Below are 25,081 nucleotides of genomic sequence, written 5' to 3'. Positions count from 1 at the left end.
CGTGCGCGCACAGCCGCCATCGCACGTGCGACACACCCTTGTGTTCGATCGAGAATGTAACGCGTACATTCGTTCAACCGCCCACGCACTGCGGGCATAATAGGCTGGACGTTTACGCGGAGGTCAAGGAGAGCGCGGAGGAGAGTGGTGCCACAAGCAACCACGCGCCGCCGCCGACTTTAGACGAGCTGTGGGCCGGGCTGAACGACAACCAGGCCTTCCAAAGTACTACTTTTACCTCTACTTTTACGCCGGCCTTTTGGGTTGGCGTTGCCTCACTTACTTACGTATGGCGGGATATGTTGCAGGCTTCGAGCAGCTCATTCTGCAGTTGAACCACCACAAGGAAGGTCCACACACCGAGACCCAGCCCTCGGGTACCCCCACCCTGCTGCGCTTGCACGCAAGCCAACACCGTTTTTGTCTTCTTCAGCTCGAGCTGATGATGACGGTGATGATTGTCGCGTGTCCCCATTAGGATCATTGGGCGGCTACGCGATTACGCAGCAGCAGCGACCGCAGGAGGGCTACCGTAGTGCTGCGCCGACCCCCTACGGCTCATCAGGCCAGGGCTACCAGCCGGCTGTACCCTCTGCAGAGGAGGGTCACGCGTGCTACGGCGCTGCCGGGTACAAGCTGTCTCTGGGCGGCAGCCACCCGCTGTCGGCGTATGGCTCACACGGACCCGAATTCGTGCTCCCGCTGCCCGTCGTGCCCATGTGCCCGACCTTCGACGCTGGCCTCTATTCATCATCTGCGGCCTACACGCTCCACCACGACGCCGACGCCGACTCCGACACCGACGCCAAGCCCAGGAAGGCGAAGGGCTACGCCATGCCAACGACGACAACGACCACCACCACCACAACGACGATCTGCGTGACTCTGCCGGCGGGCCACTGCGTCGCCGGCTACGCGCCTGATCTCGGACGCGGACGCGGGCGGGGTCGTGGCTATGGCGCCGCTTCCGCGTACACGCACGAGGCCACGCCGGCAGGCGGACGCGGGCGGGGTCGAGGCCGAGACTACGCGCCGGATACGAGCGGCAGCGGTGGAGTTGCCGTCAACCAGCCCTACCAGCCGAACAGCAACGGCGGGGCCTCGTTCTGGCCGACATCGCTGTTCAGCTTCTTCAGCTTTGGCGCGACCGCGACGATGACGAGCGTAGATCCGTCCTCGTTCTCTGACGACTTTGTCGGTACTGCCGTCACCGTCAGGTCTTGCTGAGATATCTGTGGGCACTCACCCGCTCTCGCATGGTGTCTGATGTGTGTTGTGTGTTCGCTAGCGCCGAGTGAGCCCACATTTTCAGGCGATGATGCGGGCGAGAGCAATCCCTACGCCAACACCAGTGGCGTCGGCTACTCCGCGATGCGAGGTACGCCCACCTTTTTTGTACAAATCTTCGAGAAACAGTTTGCTGACGTGGCACATTTGAACACATCGCGTGTGTGGCCTCACAAAGCCGAGCGCAAGGAGAGCACCGGTGGGCCGTACTCGTCGTTGCACAGTTCCGGCTACGTCGGCTCCGACATACGTACGCCACAGCAGTACTCTTTTTTTCCAATCTCTTCTGTTGTGATCTCGTTTTTCTCACACGCCTGGTGGTGTACAGAGCAAGGCGGCATTGGGGCGGGCGTGCGTCCGCTGTTGGGCGACCTCGAACGCTACAGCGACGCTCCGGAAGAAGACGAAGACGACTACGATGCCGGTGAGGGGTACAACGGCGGTTACGACCGGAGCGCAGCGACCGACACCGATTCGTACTACGCGCACGATGGCACGCCCTACGGCAGCCACGCGCAACACGACGATGACGGCGATGACGGCGATGAGCCCGAAGAGAACTGGAGCGACGATGATGAGGACCACATCGCCGCGGGGGGCTACCAGCGGGACATGAACGGCGGCAGCGGCTATGACATCGGCTACGACGGCAGACACGAGGCTGCGGGCGACTCGGAAGAGGCCGGCGAGCCCTGTGGTCGCGAGGCCGGGGTGGTCCACCACGCTCACGACGTGGACTACTGCGAACAGCACCGTCCGCGGACCAGCGCCGACTGGGACGGCATGGCCCGGGACTGGACGCAGGAGTTCCACCGCATCGTGCGCGGCATGGACGACACCAGTTCCACCCACGACGCCAAGAAGCGCATGCACGTCGCCGAGCAACTGGTACTCGCTCCCATCTTTACTCCCGCGTGTGCGGTGGTACGTGTGCGCGTGCGCTCGATCTCATTCGTTTCCTGTCGGTTGTAGCAAGGGCTGTACACCGAGTTCGTGTCGGTGGCCAAGGCGATCGGTACGTCGTGTTGAAGAGTGCGCGCGCGGTAGAAGGACGCTGGAAGTGTACTAATACTGTGTCCCCTGTCTGTCCTGCAGGCGAAACGATCATCCGCGAGCGCAGCCTCCCCAACGCGCTGAAGACCATCAAGCCCTCCGATGACTTTGGCGGCATTGCCGGTACGATGCACACAACAACAACTCAGCGCATGCCTCCACACGCTAGCTGCACCCTTCCCTTTCAGTGTCGGCGCCGTTGTGGGATGTTAAAGCTTGTGCGTGGGTACTGCGACAGGCGGAGAGAAGTTCTGTGTGGCGGGCATCTTTTTCAAGTTCGCCATCGACAACAACAACATCTACGGTTCCTACTCCTACTCCTTCTCCTCCTACTTCTTGCTCGCCTGCTCTCTATGCGCTGTGGGTAGATGCCGCTCACCCCGCCCAAAACCAATCGACGTATCGAACAGGCAACGACGGTCTCGCCGCCAAGTGCGCCGGTCACGAGCTCAAGGCCGCAAGCGCCCTCTTCTCCTGCGGCATGCTCGTCGGCCTGCACAGGTGAGACGTCGCACACCTTCAGTCGCCTGCCCCTCTCTCCTCCCAATTGCATCCTCGACTCGTGGGGCTGACGCGTACACGTGATGTCACATAACACACCCAGCCCGCTGGTGGCGCTGCTCGATTGGTGGGGCTACCGACTGATGTGCTACTCCATGCTGCCCATCACGGCCGAGACCCTGGCCTACGGCTCGGCCGACGGTGGCAACACGGGTACCCGCCCGCGTATTTATAATGTTTTATATGATTTTTTATTATTTTATTATTTTATTTTCTTATTATTGACCCTGTTCGTCCGGGCACTGCAGTGCACAGTGGCATCCAGGAGCTGAACAAGCGGATCAAGGTGGTGTCGACGGTGCTCAACCTCAAGGGCCACTGGGCAGGCCTCGCCCAGAAACGGTTCCTCTACACCTGCTGCGACATCGGTACGACGTGTCCCACCAGCTCGAGCCGCCCCACTGCTAGCCGCATTCCTCACACTTGCGTGTGCGTGTGCGGTGGCGTGCGTGCGTGCGCGTGTAAACAGAGGGTCACCGCGGCGCGGACGGGCACTATTACGTCGTGGTACGCAGCTCAGTCACAATGTGCCGCGATGTGTCGGCCCCAATGGCTCACGCTCGAACCGCAGGACACGGCCCGGCTGTTTCCACCAGAGGCGCCCGTGGAGGGAGCACCGCCCACGTCGTTCCTCTACCGTCTCCTCAGGCCCGAGTTCGTGCGCGAGTACGACCGGCCGCTGTCCAGCGACGCCTTCAGCAAGTTCGGCGAAGACGACCATCAGGCCCACAACCAAGAGGTTGGTTCCTCTCATCTGGTCCTGGAATGTACGCGCATTACTCAAATTCCTTGTTCGCACACTCGCCACCGCCCGGCGCAGGTGAGGAATGCGACGGAGAGGCTCAAGCAGGACGTCATCCGCCGCTTTGCCGACGAGCTGGAGTCTAACGTGGCCTCATCGTCGTCGTGGCCCTATCCCGGCGACACCTTGGTCCAAGGTTGGCAACTCCCCCGCACGCGCGATGCGCCGATGTGTGGAGGTGCTCACTCTGATGGTGTGTGCGTGTGTGTTGACAGAGCTTCATCGGCGCGGCATCAACGTGCGCGGGCTCGCGCTGCTGCTCAACCACGTGTCACATCCGCAGCTGCGCGCTCGTCTTCTCTCCGAACTCATCGCCCGCGCCATCAAGGTACCGTTTCATCTGCACGTGTGCGTGTGCGGTGTGGCCTTACCCTTTTTCGCTTTTCTGTCGACTCAACAAACAGTGGGACGTGAGGGCGGCCATGCGCGGCAAGATCAAGGCCGAGATGAAGCGGGCTCGCGACGAGCGCCGCCGCAGGGCAGCTTCACCACCACCGCCGCCGTCGTCTTCGTCATCGACTGCGACCGGCGAGTGCCGCAAGTGCGCGCTGGAGCGGGAGATGCGCGGCATGGTCTGCGAGTGCTTCCGGCGGGCGTTCGCCGACGGTCCCGCGGAGCTGTGGGCGCGCGTGCGGAGCCGCCTCTGCGCGCTCTACCCCGGCTTTGCTGCCAAGGCCGCCGGAGCTGAGGGCGGGGAGCAGGAGCAAGTGCTGCGCCACTTGTCCCTCCCGGACATACTCCACCGCGTTGAGGCCATGCTCGGCATCACCTTCGCCTCCAAAGACCTCAAGCCCGGTATGACACGCACACGCACACGCACACGCAGGCGCGTAAAGAGTGCTCACGCAAGCGTGGAAAACAGGCGAGACGCTGGAGCAGGGGATGTTCGCGGAGGAGCAGCTGGGCGGCATAGAGATCCGTACGAAGGAGGCCTACGTGCTGCCGCGCATCCAGGCCGACTGCTACGCGCTCCTCGCCGCCCGCAAGAAGAGCAAAATCGACCGAGGCGGCCCCAAGAAGCAGGTGCACAATATAATTTATATTTATATTTCAATAATGCTTTCTTTATTTGTGTTTATATATTTTATTATGTATTTATTTATTGTTTGGTTTTTTTTTTCGCTCGAGCAGGAGGCGGTGTGCTATTTCCGCATGGCGGCGGGACTGTACGAGAACGTGATCAAGTGCAAGGCCAACGACGAGTACGCCCTCTACAACTGGGGGCTCGCGCTCCTCCACGGCGCCGAGCTGGTACGTCTCTGTGTCTGTGTCGCCGACGTTCCCCGGTGTCGCCCCTCTTTTTCTTCTTCTGACTCGCTCACCGCCGACGACGACGGCGACGATGACGGCAGGAGGGAACGGCGGACGGCGCGCGGGAGGCGGTGGCCAAGTTCGGGGCGTGTCTCGATGTGTGCCGGCGCGCGGTCCCGCCCAACCACGACCTTGCCGCCCTCGGCCTCAAGGCCGCCGCCGAGTGCCTGGCCTACCTCGCCTCCCTTCCTCCCACCACAATTGCCGGTACCCTATCGTCGTGTGTCGTGCCGAGCGGTGTGTGTGTTGTGTGTTGTGTGTTGTGTGTGTGTGTGTGTGTGTGTGTGTGTGTGTGTGTCGTGCCGAGCGATGATCTAATATGCAATGCTCATGGTAGGAGTCGAGGCGACGAACAAGCAGTGGCTGTTCCTTCAGGCCGATCGGCATTTTAGCGCCGCCTTGGCCATTCTCACGCAGCTCTCGTCATCGCCATCCGACCTGTCGCCCATCCCAGCGCCTCTTGAGGCCGCATCCTCTTCATCGTCGCCCTTCGACGCGCCCGCGTCGCTGACCTCCGACTTGGACGCTTTCTTTTCCTCGGCCGCCGCCCTCCTTCCCGCGGCCAGCGCGTCGGCGGCGGCGTGGGTTGGCGGCGACCACGAAGACGAGATCCTGCGCCTGCTCTACAACTGGGCCAACCTGCGGCGCGCGTGGGCGGCGGCAGGTACGAGCGGCGGCGACGATGATGTCCAAGCGCGTCGTCGCACGCTCCTGCTGGAGGCCTCGCTCGCGCTCTACCAGCTGTGCATGCCGGCCATCGCGCGGTGGACCACCTCGGCCAAGAGCGAAAACGACGCGAAGACGAACGCGAAGAAGGAAGAAAACGGCGCCGGCGAGGAGTGGAGCAAGGGCCAGGAGGACCTGCGCGCGGCCGCGAGCCACATCCCCACCTGGTACAGCGAGCACCGGGCGCAGCCTACGGAGGTGACCAACCACCAGCAGCCGCGGGCCGCGAAGGGCACACGCGAGGAGAAGGAGGCCAGGGACCACCGGCGGCGCGCGGCCCAGGTGCTGGCCAACTGGGGCGTGGCCCTGGTCGAGCTCGGGCGGACGGCCGCCGCCGCCACCCCGACCCCGACCCCGGCGCAGCTGCGGTGGTGGGGCGAGGCCAAGGCCAAGCTGGCGGCGGCCGAGGGCGTGGAGTCGGGCGCGGGCGCGTACAACCTGGGCTGCGTGGCCGCGCTTGAGGGCAACGCGGACGACAGCCGGCGGTGGCTCGAGAAGTGCCGGCGCGACGGGCGTGGACCCGCGGTCGAGCTGTGGAGCGGCGACAACGATCTGGCCTCGGTGCGCGACCAGGCCTGGTTCAAGGCCCTTCTGCACCAGCCCGAGGCCACCACAGTGTAATGGTACAAAAATAATAATCAGTAAAAATCAAAACAATTAAATCACAGCTCGCGCTCGAGGAACATGGCGCCGGGGATGGGGTTGAAGACGTAGGGGGCGGTGGGTGTGAACCCGAGCGCCGTGTAGAGCTTGACCGCGGTGGTCATGGTCGGCAGCGTGTCGAGGCGGATGTGCGAGTAGCCGGCCTCGCGCGCCTCCTGGCAGATGCGCTCGGCCAGCCGGCGCCCCAGCTGCTCGCCGCGCACATGCGGCCGCACGTAGAGGCGCTTCATCTCGCAGCAGGCGCCGGCATCAGAGCCGCTGAGCGGACGCAGGGCCACGCAGCCGACCGCCTCGCCTCCACGCCAGGCCAGCAGGAGCCGGCCGGCGGGCACCTCGTACTTGCCCGGCAGGGCGGCCAGCTCGGCTTCGAAGTCCTGGAAGCCCAGGTCGATGCCCAGACCCTCGGCGTACTCGCGGAACAGGCTCCGCACCGCGGCCAGGTCGCCCGGCAGCTCGACAGGTCGTATGGCCGCAGCTGGCAGTGCGAAGGTGGTGGCATTCCCCAAATTCTCTCTGTTTTCGTTCCATTGCAACGTTTCGTTCAAAATAAAATTGACCAACCACGGATAAGAACTAGGTGCAGACCAAATAGGGATTGCTCGGAAGAGATGTAAAACTGACCGAAACTATCATAACTTCGACCGAAACGAGGGTGGAGAGGGGAAAAGGAGAGGGCTTACTTCTTGCCCTCGATGGTCTTCATCCACCTGCTGGGAAGGAATCGCCCCCACATCCGCATAACCACCTTCTTGAAGTAGGCGTGCCTGCCAAAGATCGTCGCTATTGTTGGGAGGAGGTGAGGCGAGCATGGCCGCAGTGGCGAAGACGACATCGTGAAGGCAACACAAACTGCGGAGTGTACCTATACACATGAGGATGAGAGAATACATGGGCATGATGATTGCCACGGAGATGAGGCGGTAGGACCAAGGACCCTCCTTCATCGAACCTGGTTAGCCGCGAACGTGTTGTGTTGTGTTGTGTACGTCACCAAAGGCGATGATGGGTCAGCCAGGCTTGGCCGAGGCGAGGAAAACGCTTCAACTGTTGGCGATACCTTCAAGCTTCAGGAACTTGGTGATGAAAGGTCGCACGAAGAACATGGTGGACGAGCCGGTGATGCCAAACACGGTGAAGATGATGAACATGTCCCACCACCTGCACACATCCACGCGAGGCCATGGCTCTCAGGGGTCAGGAGGTGGTGTGGGACGCTTACTACTCAGTTCACTGCGACAGAGCACATACCAGGCTGTGCTCCACCGAGGGTGCTGCGGCCGCTCGGCGATCCATCGCTCCCAGAACTGCTGCAGCTGGCCCTTGGTGGGCGAGTCTGCTTTGTTACCAGACGATCTCCTGAATGGTATGAATGGTTTTCATTGATTAAATCGAAAAGAGCGTGATTGATTCAAATCGAAGATGTGAGTCGTGACGAGGAGGAGGAGTACCTGAGCATGGTAGTGAGAGCAGAGAAGGTCTTGGAGGTGCTTAATTCGGTGTAGATGAGGCGAGTAGCGGCGGGTCCAAGCGGTCGGCGACTTTGCACGTGGGTGGAGTGGAAGCCGCGCAGCTGTGCAGGTCGACTGCGCAGGAGGGAAAGAGGAGTTGCCGATGTAGATGCGCAGGAAATGAATGCAGTAGGCGCCGCAGGAGAAAATGCTCGTGCAGATCGGGAAACAAGGAGGGTCGACTGTCTGCTTTGCGATGCCAACAAGAAGGTCGGAAGCGTATGTCGTGTTGCTGACTTGCTCCAGGTGCTGCTGCGCATTATCTACTCCAATTCAAGCATTGGCCGACGGGAGCAAGCAAACAGATGTTGAGTACATAAGCGTTTCAAATTCCGATGTGTGGTGGGCATTTTGTCGGCGTGTTGTAAGGAATTTGAACAACTCGCTAGGCAGCTGGTTTGGATGCGCAGGGTGGTGTGGCTCAAGACGAGCAGGGCTCACTTTGGTCTGCGCACGCAGCGTAGCATCTTGCCCAGCTGTAGGACGATGACCTCGCTTGCTCCTTCATTCAATACGAGGCTCGCATCTGTGAGGCCGGCGCCAGCAGCGGTCGGTGATGGTGTGGACAGCATCCAGACGCCCGCACTAATCTTGGACAAGGGAGCGCTACTAGCCAATCTCAGGCGCCTCCCAGCTCTGGTGCGCGAATCGTCCAGCAGCAGCGTGCGCATTAGACCTCACTTCAAGGCACACAAATGTGGCGCGATCGCGAAGCTGCAAATGGAGGAGGGCGAGGCCAGCGGCTTCTGCTTTCAGAAGGTGTCCGAGATGGAGCCCCTCATTCGCTTCTTCGAAGAGGATTCAGCCGATTCTGGCAAGCTGCTCGACCTCCTGGTCACCAACGAGGTCGTCGAGCGCAGCAAGCTGCGGCGCCTCTGCGAGCTCGCCTCGCACCCGAGCGTCAAGCGGGTGGGCGTGGCCGTGGACGACGCCGGCGTGCTCCAGGTGCTGATGGACGAGGCGCGCGCGGCCAGCGGCGGCAGTAGTGCAGCATCGCGGGTGGGCGTTGTGATCGAGATCGACGTGGGCCAGCAGCGGTGCGGCATCGACATCGCGTCCCAGCAGGGCGAGGAGACCTTCGTTGCGCTCGCCCGGCGGCTCATTGCCGCCCATCGGGACCCGAGCGGCCATGTCAGCTTCATCGGCCTGCAGGCCTACCATGGCGGTGGGTGACACACCCCGGCTCTCTCATTTTCGCTTATTGTGCGCTCTTCATAACTCACGGCTTCTTCTTCTTCTCGTTCTTCCTCCTCTTCTTGTTCTTGCAGGGAACCAGCACGTGCGCGCGGCAGCCGATCGAGAGCGAACGGTCCAGCACGTCGCGGCGTTGGCACGGAAGGCGCTCGACCTGCTGCGGGCGAATGACTGCCTGCCCGAGGGCGAGTTCCTCGTCTCTGGCGGTGGCACGGGGAGCTTCCCGTACGAGATCGCTTCGGGCGTCTACAACGAAATCCAGCCCGTACCCGTGCTCCACCCAATGACTGCTCCCTCCGCGCGTGTACACTCACGTGTCGTGTCGTGTCGCGTCGTGCCGTGCCGTGTGCGCACACAGGGGTCGTACGCGCTGATGGACAGGGACTACTGTCTCAACAAGAACGCCGAGGACCGCACGGAATCGCCCTTCAAGAACAGCATGTTCATTCTCTCCACGGTGATCAGCACCGCGAGCGCCGGTCGCGGCTGGGTCACACTCGACGCAGGTGCCTTACACTCTCCTCTCCTCATCTTCACCACCCCAGTATCAGCGCTCAATCGCCTGCGTTTTGCGTTTTGTTGTTCAGGGTTGAAGGCGTATGCCGTGGATTCGGGGCTGCCGGTCGTGTGGCAGAACGACGAACTCGATTGCGAGCAAGCCGGCGATGAGCACACCAAGCTGATCCCGCGCACGCCGGGCAACCTGGCCGCCCTTGCCCACTTCAAGGTGGGCGACAGGGTGTGGCTGGTGCCGGGCCACTGCGACCCGACGTCCAACCTCTACGACTGGATGGTGGCCGTGCAGGAGGACAAGGTGACCGACGTCTGGGCCGTCTCCGCGCGAGGACCCGGCATGTGAGTGCCAGAGTGCCCACCTGTGTTCGGTGGTTGCAACCGGCCCAAAATTCTGCAAGAGTGCCGATGATGACGATGGTGGTGTGCTTCAACTTGCACAGAACAACCGGTGCGAACGATGATCACGAAAACGGCGACCATCGGTCCTCCTTCAGCAGTCGAATGCCTGCAGTTGCGAAGAGCGGCGTGTGCGTGTGCGTGTGCGGTGGCGTGATGACGGGTGAGATCGTTTGCATGCGCGTGGGAGGAGGAGCGGCGGCGTACTGGAGAACCAGGGCTGCGGGAAGGCGTCCCAATCGACCCACTCCCAGGACTCGCACTTGTGGGGCTCCATCACCTCCGCCTCCTGCTCCTCGCTCCGTCGGTGGGCCAGGAAGAAGAGCGTGACGTAGTGCAGGTTGTAGGCCACCACGTTCACCACCGTCGCGAACCTGAAGATGTGGCGGGTCAGCTCGTGCTCTGACCTCTTCTTCTTCTTCCATCAGCTGCTAAAACCCTTCAGGGTGGCTGGGCACTTACTTGAAGTCGTCGCCCAGCTCCAGGCCGGTCTCCTCCATCACCTCCCGCCGCCCGGCCTCCTCCCACGACTCGCCGAAATCGAGGTGCCCACCGGGAAGAGCGTAGCAGCCTGGCACGCACCCCCCAGACCGACCAACTTGGTTCAGCTGAAGGTCGTGATCATGATGGGAAGGAGAAGGCTCGGGGGGGGGGGATGTATAGACCTTGGCCGTGCGATCCCTTGCGCTTCCCCACGAGCACCTTGTTGTCGCTACGCCGGGCGACGATCACTGCGATGCCCACTCTGGGGACCCGCTGCGCAGCACCCAGAGTGTAAGTGTAAGTTTAACCTCACACCACCACCCAACCAAAAAAAAAGAGTGTTTGTATCGAGGCTGGATAACGACGGGTGCGTCGCGTTTTAGTGTTTTAGCGCAGAGCGTGTGCGTCACAAACACAAACACAACCACCAGCTCCAGAGGCCACCCACTCACTGACGGCAGCAGGTTGAACGAGGTGGTTAATATATATAAAAATGGATAAACACATTGAGGTGTGACGTACCTGAACGTCCTTGGGGAAGGCGAACTTGTCGGTGCCATCGAGGAGCTTGTAGAGCGAGTCCACCACTGGGAAGTGGTGGCCCTCGGGCAGAGCCTTGTTTCCGGGCCTGTCGGCCAGGGCGGCGTGCCAGCCGGCCTTCTCAGCAGCGTAGGCCTACGTAGGTGGTGAGTCAGTTGTATGTTAGACAAAAGAGATGGTGTGTGTGTGTGTACCTCGAGGATGTTGTCGGTGGCGAAGAGCGTGTGCTCGGGGGCGACGCCGATGGCCTTGGTGATATTGTCGTAGCTGGGCGACTCGACCTTGAGTCCGATGGTGGTGTCGAAGTGGCCCTTGAAGAAGTGCAGCAGATCGCCTGCGTGGTTTGTTGTCCAGGCGAAAAGTCCCGAGTTGAGAAGGCGGCCATATTTAAGCCGTAAAAGACGTTCGTTTTGCATGACGTACCGGCGGCGGTGTGGCCAAAGAGCAGCTTCTGGGCGTGCACCGAGCCGGACGAGTAGATGTAGGTGGGGATCATGAGCTCGTCAAGACGCTTCAAGAAGGGGATCACGTCCTCATACACACTGCGGTGGTGATGATGTCACACATCATCAACAGTCGCACATCAGCTATACACCACGAAAAATGAACAGAAAATGAGTACGCACTCGCCGATGAGCTCGCCAGAAGCGAATCCGCTCTCCCACATGTGGCCCTGGAGAGCTGAAGCAAGACAGAGTCAGACAGGTCTGCTGTGGAAGAGGAGCGGGGTGGCGGGTGGGTACCCTTGAGGGCGGTGCTCTTCCGGTCCTGGTCCATCTGCCACGTCACGTTCTTCACGACCTTGCCCAAGGCGGTGGCCTTGTCGCCCTCCTCGGGGATCACCGGCACACCCTGGCCACGACCACCATCATCGCCACACAGGCAAAGAAGGAGGAGGAGAAAAAGTAGAAGTTGAGGCGCTGGAACCGACCGAAGGGAAGTAGAGGCAGAGGAGGTGTAGCGTACTGCGACGCCGTTCTTGGCGTCCTCCTGGGACAGCTCGCGGAGGAGCTTGACGTCGGCTTGAAGCTGCGCCTCGTCCCAGTGCTGGTCGAGGTAGGTCTGCAAGTTGCGCCTCACATAGGGGAACATCACATCGGCCACGAACGAGCTGCAGAGACGCCGAAACGGAGAATTGGAATAAAAATCAAATTATAGAAAATTTGCAGGTTGCAACAAAGATGGCAAACGATGGGGACGCACATAGAGGTCGTGGTGCCCTCGATGTCGAGGACAACGGCACCAATGAGCGAAGGCGAACTCATATCTTTGCTGGCTTGCGATGGTGGCGGAGAACGAAACGAAAGAGAAAAGTCGGAAAACTGCAAAGAAACAAAAGAAAGTCCAGAATCTTCGCGAAGCACAAAACGCGGGAAGCACTCCATCTTGGCAAGCGCACGTTGCACGCTGAACCATGGGAGACGAGGTACCTCTTGATCCTTGTGACTTAGAATTGAATTATTTACAGGCGAAATGTTGCCAATTGTTGCTTTCAATTGTTAATCTGTTAATTTGATGATGATCGCTGCAGGTGCTGCCCTGGCGCTTTATCGAAGCGGGAGCAGTCACAGTGAGCAATGAGTACCCGGAGGATGATACTCCTGCGGAGGCTCAATACCTTGCTGTCTCCAACCGTTTTGGCTTCACAGCAATCTACACTTGGAAATCACGTACCGTTCTCCATCTCCTGCAACTGCGCCCACTCCTTTTAACCCTTGATGCGCGCAGACCTCTTGTTCGCCAAGACAAACCGCCTTGTCGACTTGGCCAAGGCCAAGGCCAACCTGTTGGAGGGCGCCGCCGCTGAGGTCGTACAAGCTCCCGTGAAGGGATTCGTGAAGGGCCTCTATCTCTCCAGCGACGAGCTTGTACTGGCCTTGGCGAAGCGGCGATCCGTACTCTTCTTTTCTGCCAAGGCACTAGAGCAAAAGGTACACTCCATCATGATGTGAAGCTGGTTTCTTCATCGCACAGCAAGCTGATCGCTCTCTTGTTTTGGGCGAACGTCACATGAGAAGAATCCGGCACCACTCGGCAAGGTGCGCATCTGTGCCTCCAAGGACGAGACGGTAGCCCAACTCTCGTGGCATCCGATCATCCCCAATCTGCTCCTTGCGCTCAACTCCAAGGGCAAAGTGACCCTCGTCGACTCGGCAACCCAGCGATCATTGTACGTGACTCTTCATGAAGGCCACCCTCCCCGGGCGCGTGTTCGTGGTTGTTCTGATCTTTGTGTCTTCTGTTGTAACACAATAGTGATTGGGGCGCTGGGCTGCCGGGTCAGATCGTGTCCCTCACCTGGTCGATCTCGGGCAAGGCGGTCATATGCGGCACCAAGGGCGGTGATGTGCTGTGGGCCAGCAAAGATGGGCAGCTCCGTGGGAAGTTCCCCAAGCCGGAATCCGCCTTCTCCGGAGAAGAATGCGAAGGTAGCATGAGCCCTGATCACCACTAGTCTTCCTCCACTAGAAAGCCAAGTGCTGCTTGATCTCTAACACACGAGCTCTCCTCTCTCACGTGCAGCGCATCAGGTGCTGAACATCAGCGCTCGGACGATCGGCGTAGCTTATCGCCCCGTTGAAAACCCTGGCGACAGCATGTTCTATTACATGGAGCTGCCTAAGGAGGTCTGTTATTACCACAAGCTTCCCTATGCGTTTGTCGATCGTTTCTAACCAATTGATTACCTCTTAAGGCGTCGGAGCAAGCCAAGGTGACCCAATTGAGCTACCTCGGCATGGGCAATCCGCAGCGCACAAGCTTCTACCACTTCGGAAAGTATGTGAACCCTCCATTTCCTTCACTCGTTCCATTCACCTGTGTGTTTTTGGGCTCGGTCTAATTCACACACGTACGCTCCTTATTTCAGGGTCAAGGACTGGGGCCTGCTGATGGTAGGCGGCAGCAATTTTGCCGAGATCGAGGTGCTCAGCACCGAGAACTCCGCGAGCACCGACGAGCCATTGGATCCCCTGTCCCTGAACGACTCGTTCCGCGCGCAGGTGCCCATGAGAGCCGAGGGTACGCACAGATCACTTCGTCCCTTTGCACACGTGCACTTGTTCTAAAAACCTTTGCGCACTCATCTGTAGGTGATAACCACTTGATCGGTATGGTCTTTGACTTCACCAAGCCCGATCCGATGCCCGACCCAACGAACGCGGACCGGACACCCTTTGCGCCTTCTCCCGTCCTTTTCCTTCTCATTGACGAGGGTACAGCTCACCATGCCAAACTTGCCGAGTGATTCTGGTTGCTGATCGTTTCTCCTCTGACACTCATCGTCGGCGCCATTCAGGCAAACTCCTGGCATACGTGTTTGTGAAGACGGACCTCCCCAAGGACGAGAACCTCAAGCTGCCCTTCATGATACAGCCCGTTCCCATTCCTGCCACACAGACCGTTCCCCCTCTGACCGCGAAGCCCGAGCTCGTCCCGTCCGTGGCACTCACGGCGGTTCCGGCCGAGACGAGTACGCTGCTTTGTCCCTTGTCAGTTGGTTTACCACGGTGCATACCGCGCAGTTGCTAACTTCGGTTATTAGGCGCGGCCGCAGCCACACCGCTATCGCCCCCGGGCCAGCGTAACTCGTTGCGTCAGGCATCGCACGGCCTAGGCGCAGCAATGAAGCCCCCCGTACCTTCGGCACCCGTGACCGCTGCCTCTGCTGCTGGTGGGCCATCCCTCCCCTCTTTCAGTTTTGACGCGCCGTCGGGGACAGACGCCGGCGCCGCCTTCACCTTCGGCGCTCCGACGCCTGCCCTGCAGGGGAAGAAGCCTGAGGACACAGCGACTAAACCAGCTGCTGCGCCCGCCTTCTCCTTTGGCGCGCCGTCGGCGACCGCGGCGCCGTTATCAGGTGCTGGCGCTCCCCCGTTCACGCTCGGACTCCCCAAGCCGGCCGCCGATGCGGCCAAGCCCGCGCCCGTCGGACTCCCCAAGCCGACCCCCACCGCAGCGACGGCTCCTCCGCTATTCCCCGCGCTCGGTGCCGCGACAGCTGCGCCGCCTTTCTCGTCGTTCCCGTCGGCTGCTGCCGTCCAGCCCGCAAAGCCCAAGCCGCAGGAGGCACCCACGTTTATCCTTCCCTCGCCTATTACGGAGCCCAGACTGCCCGCAGCCCAACCCACGAAACCGACCGCCGTCCAGCCTTCTGTCGCTACTGCGCCGACATCCCGCGCAGCAGTGGCTGCTGCGGCGGCCGGCGCTGGACCCAAGCTCGCAACACCCGCCCCCGCCGTTGCTGCTGCGCCAAAGCCGCGTGAGCCTGTGCCGCGCCGACCTGTCGTCGGCGAGGGAGGCGATGCACGAGATCTTCAGAATCAGTTCATCGAGCACATCGCCAGCTTCGAGCAGGTGCTCGACGAGGTACCTCACTCCTGCTGTGAACTCGTTCCTTGCTGGGATGTTAGGGCCAACGCTCCCCTCTTGGGCAGGTGCGCGCTGCGGAGAAGGAGACTGCGAAGCTGATGCACAAGATCGAGAATGGCCCCGCAACGCCAGGCGGTACGACTTGGCCTTGTAATCAGTGTTTTTTTTTGTTTTTGTTTTGTTTTTTAAGCGGTGAGTGCGTCGTTGACTCAAGTTGCGTCGTTCAAACGCGATACAGAGTTCACCCAGGCCGGGCTTGTGCACCTGCGCAACTTGACGGATCAATTGGTCGATGACCTCAACGCAATCACTGAGCAAAACTTGCAGCAGCAGCGCACGCGGAAGGAGGTTCACGACGACTACATGGAAGGTAGGTCCCGTTCTCTCTCTCTCTCTTCGTCTCACCACTTGCCTGACTCACGACGCCCCGCTTAGCTATGGGCCTGTACACCGATGCCGACAGTCTCTTCCATGCCAAGACCGACAGGCAGTACCAGCTGCTGCTCAACAATCGCAAGCTGGACTCCGAGTCGGCGGCAATGCGGAAGAACATCCACAAGCTGTACGCCGACGTGGAGACCAAGATCGCCGAGGTCGAGACCCACTTGCAGCGCATGTGGGACGTGCAGAGGAGGAAGGAGAAGAAGGTACGCACTCTCGATTCTCGTCGCTATCCATGGTGCCACGCATGGCTCTAATTCCTTCCGTGCTTGGTGCCAGGGTATGCGCGTGCCGGTGGGCGACACTCTGTATCGGACGCTGAAGAGCTACGAGGAAATAGCGCAGACGCAGGCGGTCAAGCTGCAGGACATGATCGAGGATTTCGAGAATCTGAAGATACAGAACGAGTATGCCTCCACGCTCTCGCTCGGTCTCGCAGTTTCGCCCTCACGGGCGGCCTCGCCCGCCGGGAAAAAATCACCCTTCGCTCGGGAACAGCGCCGGTACTGCCTTTCGCCAGCACACGCACACACACGCATACGGCCTTGCTCACGTTCGTTTTCTTCTCCATAGTCGGCTCTCCGTGTTGGACAGAGAGCGGAATGGCGAAGAAGAGGAAGGCGCCCCGCGCCGCCTGGGCGCCGAGCTGCCAGCCACGCCCAGCGGCAAGGTCTACAACCAACGCATGAAGGAGCTGAAGAAGATCATCACCCAACGCGTGCGCAACACCCCGCGGCGAAGCCCCGTCGGCAAGACCCCGGCAGCAGCCACCGGTGGCAGGCCTGGCACGCAGCCAGGAGCCAGGTCTGCTGCGGTCACACCGAGCACTCCCTCGTTCTCGTCGGCGAGCGCCGCGCCGGTTCGCACGGCGACCGACAAGCCCGCGCCTCCCCTGCTGTTTGGCGGTGAGAAGCCGGCGGCGGCGGCCAAGCCCGCTGCTGCCGGGCGCTGGGATCAGGGTCCGGCCACCACGTCATCATCGCAGCTCGCCACCCCGTCGTCGGCCCTCTCCTTCGGCGGGCCGGCTGCAGCGTTCGGCAGCGGAGGCTCGACGCCGTCGTCCTTCTCCTTCGGCACATCGCTGACCTCGGCCGCTGGCAGCGAGAAGCCCAAAGCTGTGGGCACGACCTCTGCGACGACTGCAGCAGCAGCCGACAAGGGCGCGGCGGCGGCCGGTGGGTTCGGTGGTGGCTCGTTCTCGCTGCCGTCGTTCAACGTGCCGGAGACGAAGCCCATCTCGGTCTCCTCGCCCACCTCTCCGCAGCAGCGGCTCGTCCCGGTCAACCTGGCGTCGGCCTACTCGCGGTCGGACAGCGACGAAGAGGACGAAGGTGAAGAAGGTGAGTACGACGATGAAGAGGAGGAAGATGAGGAAACCGATGAGGGCGAGTACCCCGACGAAAGCGAGGATGAGTACCCGGACCTCGCCCGCGGCTCTGGCCAGAAACCGGCCCCGACTTTCGCAGCGACTGCTCCCGCCAAACCGAAGGAAGCAACCACCCAGCCCAGCGGTGCAAGTACGATTTCTCTCTCTTCAACACACACACACACACACACACACACGACACGACACGCACACAGTGGAGTGGTTGTGCTCATGATCTTCCACTCTTCAACAAGGCTCGCTGTTTGATTTCAAGCCGTTGCCCAACCCACTGGCATCGGTGGCCGGAGACGTGCGGCCTCCCGGCGAGTTCTCGTTCGGCCCCTCCGTGGCGCCCATCACCTCGTCGGCCGCCAAAAAGGGCGACACCACCACCACCGCCGCAGCCGTCGCAACCGATGCCACCAAGCCCAGTGGCGCGACACTCGGCGCCACCTCCTCCGCTGCCACACCCAAGCGTGCGTACCCTTATCTCTCTCGCCGTCTCGACCCACTCATCGATTCACCGTCGTGCCTGTGGGTGGTTGCTTGACCACCATACAGAGCTTGGCAAGTCGCCCGTGGCCAAGTCACTCTTTGGCAGCACCGATGACGCACCCGTAAGCTTCAGCTTCGCCGGCTCGGGTGCTGCCTCCTCGGCTGCGCCGCTCTCCACCGCTGCCGCACCGCTATCGTCGACTACGCCTGCCTCGTCGTCGTCTGCGCCCTTCGGCTCTTTCTCTCTGCCGAAGCCCGACGCAGCCGCTCCTTCGAGTGCGAGCGCTCCCGCTTTCTCGTTCGCCTCCACGTCGGCCGCCACTGCGCCGGCCACACCCGCAGCCACGACGCCCGCACCTGCTGCCGCCGCAGCCGCAGCCGCTCCTTCGAGTGCGAGCGCCCCAGCTTTCTCGTTCGCCACCACGCCGGCCACTACAACGACGCCGGCACCAGCCGCCGCCGCTGCAGCTTCTGCGCCCGCGGCGGGCAGTTCGACTGCCGCTCCCGCACCGTTCAGCTTGTTCTCCTTCGGCGGCGGCATCACCGACAAGCCGGCGCCCACGACCGCGACGCCGGCTGCCGCCGCCAGTTCTACGTCGGCCTTTGGTTCGTTCTCGTTCTCGTCGACGCCCGCGGCGGCCACTCCTGCCGCCACCGCTGGTGCCCCTGCGACGACCACCTCTGCCGCGCCCTTCGGATCCTTCTCGTTTTCTTCCACGCCAGCAGCTGGCGCTGCTCCCGTGGCGGCCGCTCCAGCTGCGGCGGCGGCGGCCCCGACCGGAGCCTCGCCCTTCGGATCCTTCTCGTTCAGTTCCACGCCAGCCGCTCCAGGTAGTGTGCCGTGTGTGTGTGTGTGTGTGGTCAATGTGATCAAAGGTTTGTTACTGACTCTGCCGCGCGTTGTGTCAGCGTCGGGCGCTGCTGCTCCGTTCGGTGCGGCTGCCGCGCCCGCTGCGACAGGCGGCATGTTTGGCGGCCTGTCATTGGGCACCAGCCAGCCTTCGTCGACGCCCGCGGCCAATCCCTTCGGCTCGGGTCTCTCGACCACCACGCCCGGAGCCTCGGCCACCACCAGCGCCGCTCCCGGCCTCTTTGGCGCCTCCACGCCGAGCGCCTCCTCGCCCTTCGGCGCCTTTGGCGCGTCTGCAGCGACTCCCGCGAGCGGCGGCGCCTCCGGTAAACCCTTTCTTCCTCTCCCTCCTCCTCCTCCGCTGTCATGCTGCCCCCCCCCGACCATTTCACTGAGCAGGGGTCGCTGGGGGGGGGGCAGGTGGTGGTGGCATGAGCCTCTTCGGGGCCACGTCGAGCCTGCCCACGCTGGCTTCGGGCACGGCTCCCGCCTTTGGCAGCACCTCATTCGGAACGCCTGGCGCCGGCGCCGCGGGAGCCTCCCCTTTCAGCAGCGGCGCCTCGACAACCGCAGCTCCGGCCTTTGGTGCGACCAGCTTCGGCTCGACGCCGAGCACCCCGGCCTTCGGTCAGCCGGCATTCGGCGCGCCGAGCCCGCTCAGCGGCGCCACTGGTACGTCACACGCTCCTCTTCGCATCTTATCAAACCTCCCCCAAGGCGTGTACTGACGCAACGCTGTGGTGGCAGGCGGCGGCTTCGGCACTCCGGCATTTGGTGCGACCAGCTTCGGCTCGGCGTCGGCCGCTCCCGCAGCCGGCGGCGCCGGACAGCGCACCTTTGGCAGCGGATTCGGCGGTGCGGCCGGCGGCGGTGGCGGCGGCTTCGGAAGTCTCGCCGGGACGGGTGGAGGCTTCGGTGCTGCGGCTGGCGGTGGCGGATTCGGTGGCGGCGGTGGTGGCTTTGCCAGCCTCGTGCCTTCGGCGGGCGCGTCACCCTTTGGCTCAGCCCCTTCTGGTGGCGACGTCTGGGGCGCCATACGCAAGTGATGGCCCGTGTTTGGTTTCCCATCAATATGGGACGAACTCTTTTGCACAAGCCTCTTCTTCTGGATGTAAGCACGCGTCACTCCATCGCCTCCTCTTCCTCTTCTTCATTTGCTGGGTGTGCTGATGATGGGACGGAAGCGCTGGTGGGCGCAGGCGCGGTAGCCACGACGGGTGGCGTGGTTTGGAAGTGAGGGTTGACAAAGCCAATGCCCTCGCACTGGATGTAGTAGGCGTTCACCGCGTCGTCGGCCTTCGTCACCTTGAACGTCGCCTGTGTGTGCGGTGTGTGCGTGTGAGGTGTGCGGCGGTGAGGAAAAAATAGAGCGGTCATTACAGTCTGACAGACAAGAGAGTCGCGAGCACAGACGTACGCCGGTGAGAAGCTGAGTGAAGAAGATGGACGTCTCGGTGTGAAGCGAGAGCGGTCCGGTCTTGATCTTGGACGTGCCCTTGGCCAGCGCCATGAAGATGATCAGCTGGTCCTGCAGGTATTCATCCGTGCATCCGCCCTCCTGCAGGTCCTTGAGTATGCTCGCCGCCGCCTCTTCGGCCACCTTCTCCGCGGCCTTGCCCTGAAAATTATGCGGGGGAGATCAAGGGGGGGTCAAACAAAGCAGCGCGACTGGTGAGTGGTGCGCGGGGGGGATGCATACCCGCTCGCCCAGCGCGGAGCCGCCAAAGATGCAGCCGGTGGTGGTGGTGGCGGTGATGATGAGACCCGTGCCGTTGCCGACAGCAGCCTTGTCGGTCTCCTCCACGATCTCCTCCTCCACACTGACTCGCTGGTCCTCTGCGACGAGACGATACGATACGAGGGGGACGTCAACGCAACGCAACGCAACGCAACGCAAGTGGCGCACGCATGCGTACCATCGGCCTTGCGGAGGTAGTCGGTGATCATCTTTCGCGCGGTGGCGTTCATCCTCTCGGCCACGTGCTTGGGGATGGTTCCCGCGACTGGACGAAAAAGAGAAGAACAAACACGTAAGCGAGACCAAACGTGCGGTGTCGTGTTGTGGTGTGTCGTGTGTGCCGTGTGTGCCGTGTGTGTCGTGTGTCGTGTGTCGTGTGTCGTGTGTCGTGTGTCGTGTGTCGTGTGTCGTGTGTCGTGTGTCGTGTGTCGTGTGTCGTGTGTCGTGTGTCGTGTGTCGTGTGTCGTGTGTCGTGTGTCGTGTGTCGTGTGTCGTGCGTACCAAAGCTTCGAATGCGGATCGTTTTGACCTTGCCGCGTTCGCACATGGTGATGGGTCGCAGGGTGTCCTGCACCGGCTTCGTTCGCACGTGCACCACACCACCGCCCAGCGGGAAGAACCCTCTGTTTTTGCGCACAACGCCGGTCGGTCAGTTGGTTGCGGGGCGCCTCGCAAGTGGTCGGCACCACCAACATTGAGAGAGGGAGAGATCGACGATTGTGGTAAGTACCTCCGTTCGATGTCGACGTCGAACTCGACGCCCATCCGCTGCACGATGGGCTTGAACACCATGGCGCAGTAGTCCACCTGCGGCGCTGCGAGCGCGTTCGTGCCCCCGCAAAAGGTGACCACTACGTATGGCACACACGTGTTGCGTGTGTGCGTGTGCGTGTGCGATGGTGCGTGTGCGTGGTGCGTGTGCGTGGTCAGTCGGTTTGATGATGGTGGACACGACGGGTGCACTGCTCGCGTGCGGGGTAGCGTACGGGTCTCACGGGGCGCAAAGACGAGGCAAGGGAGCGAGATCTGGATCAGCAGCGTTGCGCTCCTTTGTAGCGCAGCACACGTCCCACGTTCACAATTGCGAAGACTGCGGTGAGCCCCAGAACAAGAGAGAGAGGAAGAAGAAGAAGAAGGATGAAGGAAGAAGATGAAGATGAAGATGGAGGGAGTACCCAGCGGTGCCCGTGTCGCCGGTGAACTGCTTGCGGTCGGCCACGAAGCGGCCCGGCCTGAAGGCCACCTCCCTCGACCACAGCTGCGGTGCCATTTTCATTTGATTTATTATTATTACATTAAAATTAAAAAATAAATATTCACAAAAACACGTACCTCGGCGCCGTCGAGCCATCCATCAAACATCTCGGCCACGAGACGGATGCCGGTGAGATGCTGCGCCATGAGGCCCGGCCGGTTGCGATTGGCTCGAATGTTGAAGGCTTTGATAGGCCGCCCGAGTAGTGCACTCAGCGAGAACGTGTTGCGCAGCACCTGGCCTCCACCCTCCTTGTAGGCACCATCGATGAGCAGGTGCGGATGTCCATCAATGTCCATCGTCACGCTGCCGCCCTCGGCCAAGGACGTGGTCGTGTGCAGTTGCGCCGCCCTGTTTTGCCTGGCCTCGAACTTGAGCATGTTGCGCCCCTTCTTCTTTCCTCCCTTCTTTTGTTTTGCCCTCCCTCCGCTGTGGTCGTTGCTGCCTTCATCTCCCTCTGCAGATTGGGCCTGCGCCTTCTTGTTTTGCTCTTCATTCTCTGCAATGGGCTTCTCGTTCCGATTTCGCTTACCGCCCCCTCTTCTATTGTCTCCTCCTCCTCCTCCTTTCTTCATTGTGGCGATTGATGTGTGTTGACGATTCGAGTGAATGCTTTGCTGGACAAGGCTCTTCGTTTTATCGCACTTTTTTCCACTTTATTTTCATCTTGATGTTCGCAGAAGGGTGGTTTCCTTCATCTTCTTCTTTTACAATGCAACAGTTGCGAGTAGAAAGTTAAATAGTCGTGTTCTTATCATAGTTCTACCAATCTTGAGGTACAATGATAAAGATGAATGTGTTTGGCGATCAGGGCGGCGTTGTTCATGGGAATCTAACGTCGAGCAGGTATTCGACCAGGTTCAAGATGAAGGGGATGTCAGCCACGTAGTTCTGTGACTTGGCAGTCGGGATTGTGCCTGCGAACGCGAGAGAGAGAGAGAGGCAAGTTGAGATGATGAGAGCACCCACGTTACCGTGGTATGATGGGATGATGGTTGAGTGGCGCACCCTCGGACGTCATGTTCGTGAGGACTGCGTGGTAGCCCAGGCCCAGTCGTGCCGTGCTCAAGATGTTGAGGTGTCGCGCGTGGACCAGCTGCACATATCACGCAACGACATGGTGAGTGCCCCACACAACCCTACACACTCTACACATCACCGTACCTCTATGACGTGTGCTCCAGGCCGCGTCGCATACAAGTTCGCGAACCCTGAGCAGAACAGACTTCTTGTGAGACGCCATCGAGATGGTGAGGTGAGACTCGAGTCTCACATATGTGGGCTTACCTGCTCCGTGCGGACCCAGGATGATGTCGGCCTGGCTGAAGGCGCGCCAGGTGTCGATCATAGGCGCCTTGGACGGGTGCTCCATGATCTGGAGGCGCACGTTGTGGCCGCGGGCCAGGGCCTTGAGCCGGTAGCGCAGAGCCAGGGTCCAGAAGGCGTCCTGGAGCTGGGCGTAGTTGATGATGATGCGGCCCACGCTCGGGTTGTCACGCACGATGAAGAGCAGCCTGATCACCACCTCGGGCTGGGTGGTGCCGATATGCTCGGCCTTGTCGTCGTCGACTACCGGGAGCGGTGCGGCAGGGTCGTAGGGCTTTTCTAGTACCTCATTGGTCGGGCCGAGGTACAACTGCTTGATGCTGCTCAGGGGAGTGAGCTCGCTCCTGCGCGCCTCGAGCGGGACGCCGGCAAAGTCCAACAGGTTGTGTCGGATGATACCGGTCATCGCCACCGAGGGCACGTCCGATCGGTCGATCGATTGAACGTAGTAGACCACCTGCGCTCGCACGTACTCCCAGCTAATGAACCGATTTCTGGAAGTGAAGAGGTGGTGCTGAGCGTGGGGCAACTGCAGTTCACAGTCACCTCTGGGACTAGTGTGTGGATGGGGGTGGGGAGCGACGTACTTGGGAAACCCGTACATCTCGCTGTACTTTTGGATGAAGGACTGGCCACCGTTGATGTGGATATAGATATCGGGATGGGCCAGCAGGTAGTGGTAGAGCGGCAGCATGCGATACGCTTCGCTCACCATCCAGTGCCAGAACATGTCCTGGTGCACGTGGGTAAGCACCAACACCTGCTCCACGTCTCGCCACTTCTGCTTCATCGTTCCGTTCGGCTGCAGGGGGAGGTCAGCACCACAGATCTTGCCCAAGCAAACGACAACATGCAATCGCCGGACCGGGGGGAGCTCACCTCAACGCCCATGGTGTCGTTGATGAAAGCGGGCCACCGGGAGCTCGCAACGTCGGGCCAGGCCTCGATGAAGAGGCCGGGCGAGAAGACGGTGCCCTGCCTGGTCACCCAGGCGTTGTAGATGATGCCGACCTCGGTGGGGCCCAGGTTGTTGCCCCGCCGGACCTCGTTGAGCCTGTCCCAGTTGTTGTTGGCCATCTCCACCGCCAGCACCCTGGCAAAGTTGTTGCCCGAGATCCGCTTGCCCACCTCCGACATGTTGGGGTAGAAGATGGGCGGGATCTGCTGCAGGCTGTAGGCGTTCTTGACGGCGTTCTCGCTCATCTCCGCAGCCCGAACGCCCAGCATCGTTTGGCCCGGGCGGCGGGGCACAAAGTCGAGGTAGCGCATGCAGAAGAGGTCAAAAGCGGTGCAACTCATCGTGTAGACATGCGGGTCTTTCGTCACTGTGCAACACAGAATCGTCGTCATCATCATCACCATCATCATGAAGTGTTAGTCAATGAAAACAGCATAGAGACCGCAGATCGCTACAGATAGAGATGTCGAGCTGCCGAGGTACCTGTCCAATGCTTTCCCAGACTCGCGGCCGACATGCCATCCTGCGGCGATGAGAAGATGATGCTCACCCATCAGTCGGCTGCAGAGAACGTGAGAAACGACGATGATGATGTGGAGGTAGCGACGTACAAAGCCAGTCTGCGGGGGCTTGTGGTCTGTGAAGTAGCGGCGAGTCTCCTCCCAGTTCAGCCTGTCGAAGAGCTGTTGTTCGGGAAGGCGGTGAGTGCTGGCGGTTGCTTGTGTGCGGGAGGGAAGAAGAGAAAAGAGCTGGTCGGGCGTACTTGACTGTGAGCCTCTTGGGCAGCTAGTAGCGAGGAGGCAACACGGCCTCGTGTCATTCGAAGGCGTTGGCCCAGGACCTCGGTGAGGTTCATGGCCTCGACGGAGGAGTATGCAGAAGGAATGGGAATCGAGCCGGCCAGTGTTGAAGATGAAGATGAAGATGATGATGACGAAGATAAAGATGCCGTAGTTATTCTCGCGAGTGGTGATGATTCAACTCCTGCGGTGAGATGGGGATGCGGCAGGCTGGAGAGGTAGTCTTTGTGGAACCCATCGTGCACGCCGTGGTGTACATAACCGACAAGATAGCCCACCGCAAAGATCCAGCCCAGAAATAAGAGCCAGCCCCAGGACCTGTGTAGCGACGAAGAAGGGGTAGAAGATGGCGCAGAAGAAGAGGATGCAGGCGACAAGGTAGGGGGCTGGGCAGTCGGTGCCGGTCCCGCCTTGCGCCGCCAGAAGGAAGACGTCTTCGAA

At 61.0% G+C, this 25,081-nt stretch overlaps 8 protein-coding genes across 8 annotated transcripts in view; 4 read left to right on the top strand and 4 right to left on the bottom strand.

The window, feature by feature from the left end:
• The window catches only part of ACA1_082200 (uncharacterized protein), a gene marked incomplete at both ends in the record, with an annotated part of 3,111 nt that extends 266 nt beyond the window's left edge, over positions 1-2,845 (top strand). The window contains 10 exons of the mRNA XM_004336213.1: positions 104-225; positions 309-377; positions 479-1,198; positions 1,313-1,378; positions 1,466-1,537; positions 1,616-2,175; positions 2,260-2,302; positions 2,383-2,463; positions 2,579-2,644; positions 2,709-2,845. Of these exons, the coding sequence (XP_004336261.1) occupies positions 104-225; positions 309-377; positions 479-1,198; positions 1,313-1,378; positions 1,466-1,537; positions 1,616-2,175; positions 2,260-2,302; positions 2,383-2,463; positions 2,579-2,644; positions 2,709-2,845 (1,936 nt within the window). The remainder of the gene's footprint in view (positions 1-103; positions 226-308; positions 378-478; positions 1,199-1,312; positions 1,379-1,465; positions 1,538-1,615; positions 2,176-2,259; positions 2,303-2,382; positions 2,464-2,578; positions 2,645-2,708) is intronic.
• A 79-nt stretch (positions 2,846-2,924) lies between these two features.
• ACA1_082190 (uncharacterized protein) lies at positions 2,925-6,361 on the top strand (the record flags this gene model as incomplete). Its single annotated transcript, XM_004336211.1, has 11 exons — positions 2,925-3,054; positions 3,150-3,269; positions 3,371-3,408; positions 3,473-3,640; positions 3,722-3,839; positions 3,919-4,031; positions 4,108-4,498; positions 4,566-4,726; positions 4,835-4,954; positions 5,056-5,221; positions 5,352-6,361. 11 exons carry the CDS (start codon positions 2,925-2,927, stop codon positions 6,359-6,361), a joined length of 2,535 nt encoding a protein of 844 aa, XP_004336259.1.
• A 41-nt stretch (positions 6,362-6,402) lies between these two features.
• ACA1_082180 (acetyltransferase) lies at positions 6,403-8,171 on the bottom strand (the record flags this gene model as incomplete). The annotated part of the gene is made up of 6 exons (XM_004336210.1): positions 6,403-6,916; positions 7,084-7,183; positions 7,266-7,352; positions 7,461-7,561; positions 7,652-7,759; positions 7,852-8,171. 6 exons carry the CDS (start codon positions 8,169-8,171, stop codon positions 6,403-6,405), a joined length of 1,230 nt encoding a protein of 409 aa, XP_004336258.1.
• Positions 8,172-8,631: 460 nt separating this feature from the next.
• Positions 8,632-9,964, top strand: ACA1_082170 (alanine racemaselike protein; the record flags this gene model as incomplete). Its single annotated transcript, XM_004336209.1, has 4 exons — positions 8,632-9,076; positions 9,180-9,370; positions 9,464-9,611; positions 9,693-9,964. 4 exons carry the CDS (start codon positions 8,632-8,634, stop codon positions 9,962-9,964), a joined length of 1,056 nt encoding a protein of 351 aa, XP_004336257.1.
• A 118-nt stretch (positions 9,965-10,082) lies between these two features.
• Positions 10,083-12,305, bottom strand: ACA1_082160 (Enolase-phosphatase E1, putative; the record flags this gene model as incomplete). Its single annotated transcript, XM_004336208.1, has 11 exons — positions 10,083-10,126; positions 10,225-10,391; positions 10,480-10,588; positions 10,683-10,773; positions 11,023-11,175; positions 11,235-11,374; positions 11,464-11,582; positions 11,667-11,721; positions 11,784-11,892; positions 12,007-12,151; positions 12,244-12,305. 11 exons carry the CDS (start codon positions 12,303-12,305, stop codon positions 10,083-10,085), a joined length of 1,194 nt encoding a protein of 397 aa, XP_004336256.1.
• A 266-nt stretch (positions 12,306-12,571) lies between these two features.
• ACA1_082150 (uncharacterized protein) lies at positions 12,572-19,609 on the top strand (the record flags this gene model as incomplete). Its single annotated transcript, XM_004336207.1, has 21 exons — positions 12,572-12,710; positions 12,769-12,971; positions 13,059-13,210; positions 13,297-13,469; positions 13,564-13,667; positions 13,736-13,818; positions 13,910-14,061; positions 14,133-14,255; positions 14,339-14,512; positions 14,762-15,408; positions 15,477-15,546; positions 15,650-15,781; positions 15,847-16,058; positions 16,132-16,259; positions 16,426-17,369; positions 17,473-17,694; positions 17,780-18,373; positions 18,440-18,544; positions 18,623-18,889; positions 18,984-19,235; positions 19,311-19,609. Coding segments are annotated over 21 exons (5,175 nt in total), but the record flags the coding sequence as incomplete, so codon positions are not given.
• A 76-nt stretch (positions 19,610-19,685) lies between these two features.
• On the bottom strand, positions 19,686-21,936 carry ACA1_082140 (RNA 3'terminal phosphate cyclase; the record flags this gene model as incomplete). Its single annotated transcript, XM_004336206.1, has 9 exons — positions 19,686-19,880; positions 19,981-20,181; positions 20,263-20,399; positions 20,480-20,566; positions 20,803-20,924; positions 21,032-21,116; positions 21,288-21,349; positions 21,477-21,559; positions 21,634-21,936. 9 exons carry the CDS (start codon positions 21,934-21,936, stop codon positions 19,686-19,688), a joined length of 1,275 nt encoding a protein of 424 aa, XP_004336254.1.
• Positions 21,937-22,378: 442 nt separating this feature from the next.
• On the bottom strand, positions 22,379-24,696 carry ACA1_082130 (uncharacterized protein; the record flags this gene model as incomplete). The annotated part of the gene is given in 9 exon segments (XM_004336205.1): positions 22,379-22,473; positions 22,565-22,652; positions 22,767-22,843; positions 22,859-23,376; positions 23,470-23,684; positions 23,762-24,207; positions 24,324-24,363; positions 24,452-24,523; positions 24,604-24,696. 9 exon segments carry the CDS (start codon positions 24,694-24,696, stop codon positions 22,379-22,381), a joined length of 1,644 nt encoding a protein of 547 aa, XP_004336253.1.
• Positions 24,697-25,081: the final 385 nt, after the last annotated feature.

Source organism: Acanthamoeba castellanii, assembly GCF_000313135.1.
Source record: "Acanthamoeba castellanii str. Neff unplaced genomic scaffold scf7180000084623, whole genome shotgun sequence".
Lineage (NCBI taxonomy): Eukaryota > Discosea > Longamoebia > Acanthamoebidae > Acanthamoeba > Acanthamoeba castellanii.
The sequence above is the reverse complement of the archived record's forward strand: the minus strand, read 5'-3'. Positions and strand labels throughout refer to the sequence as shown.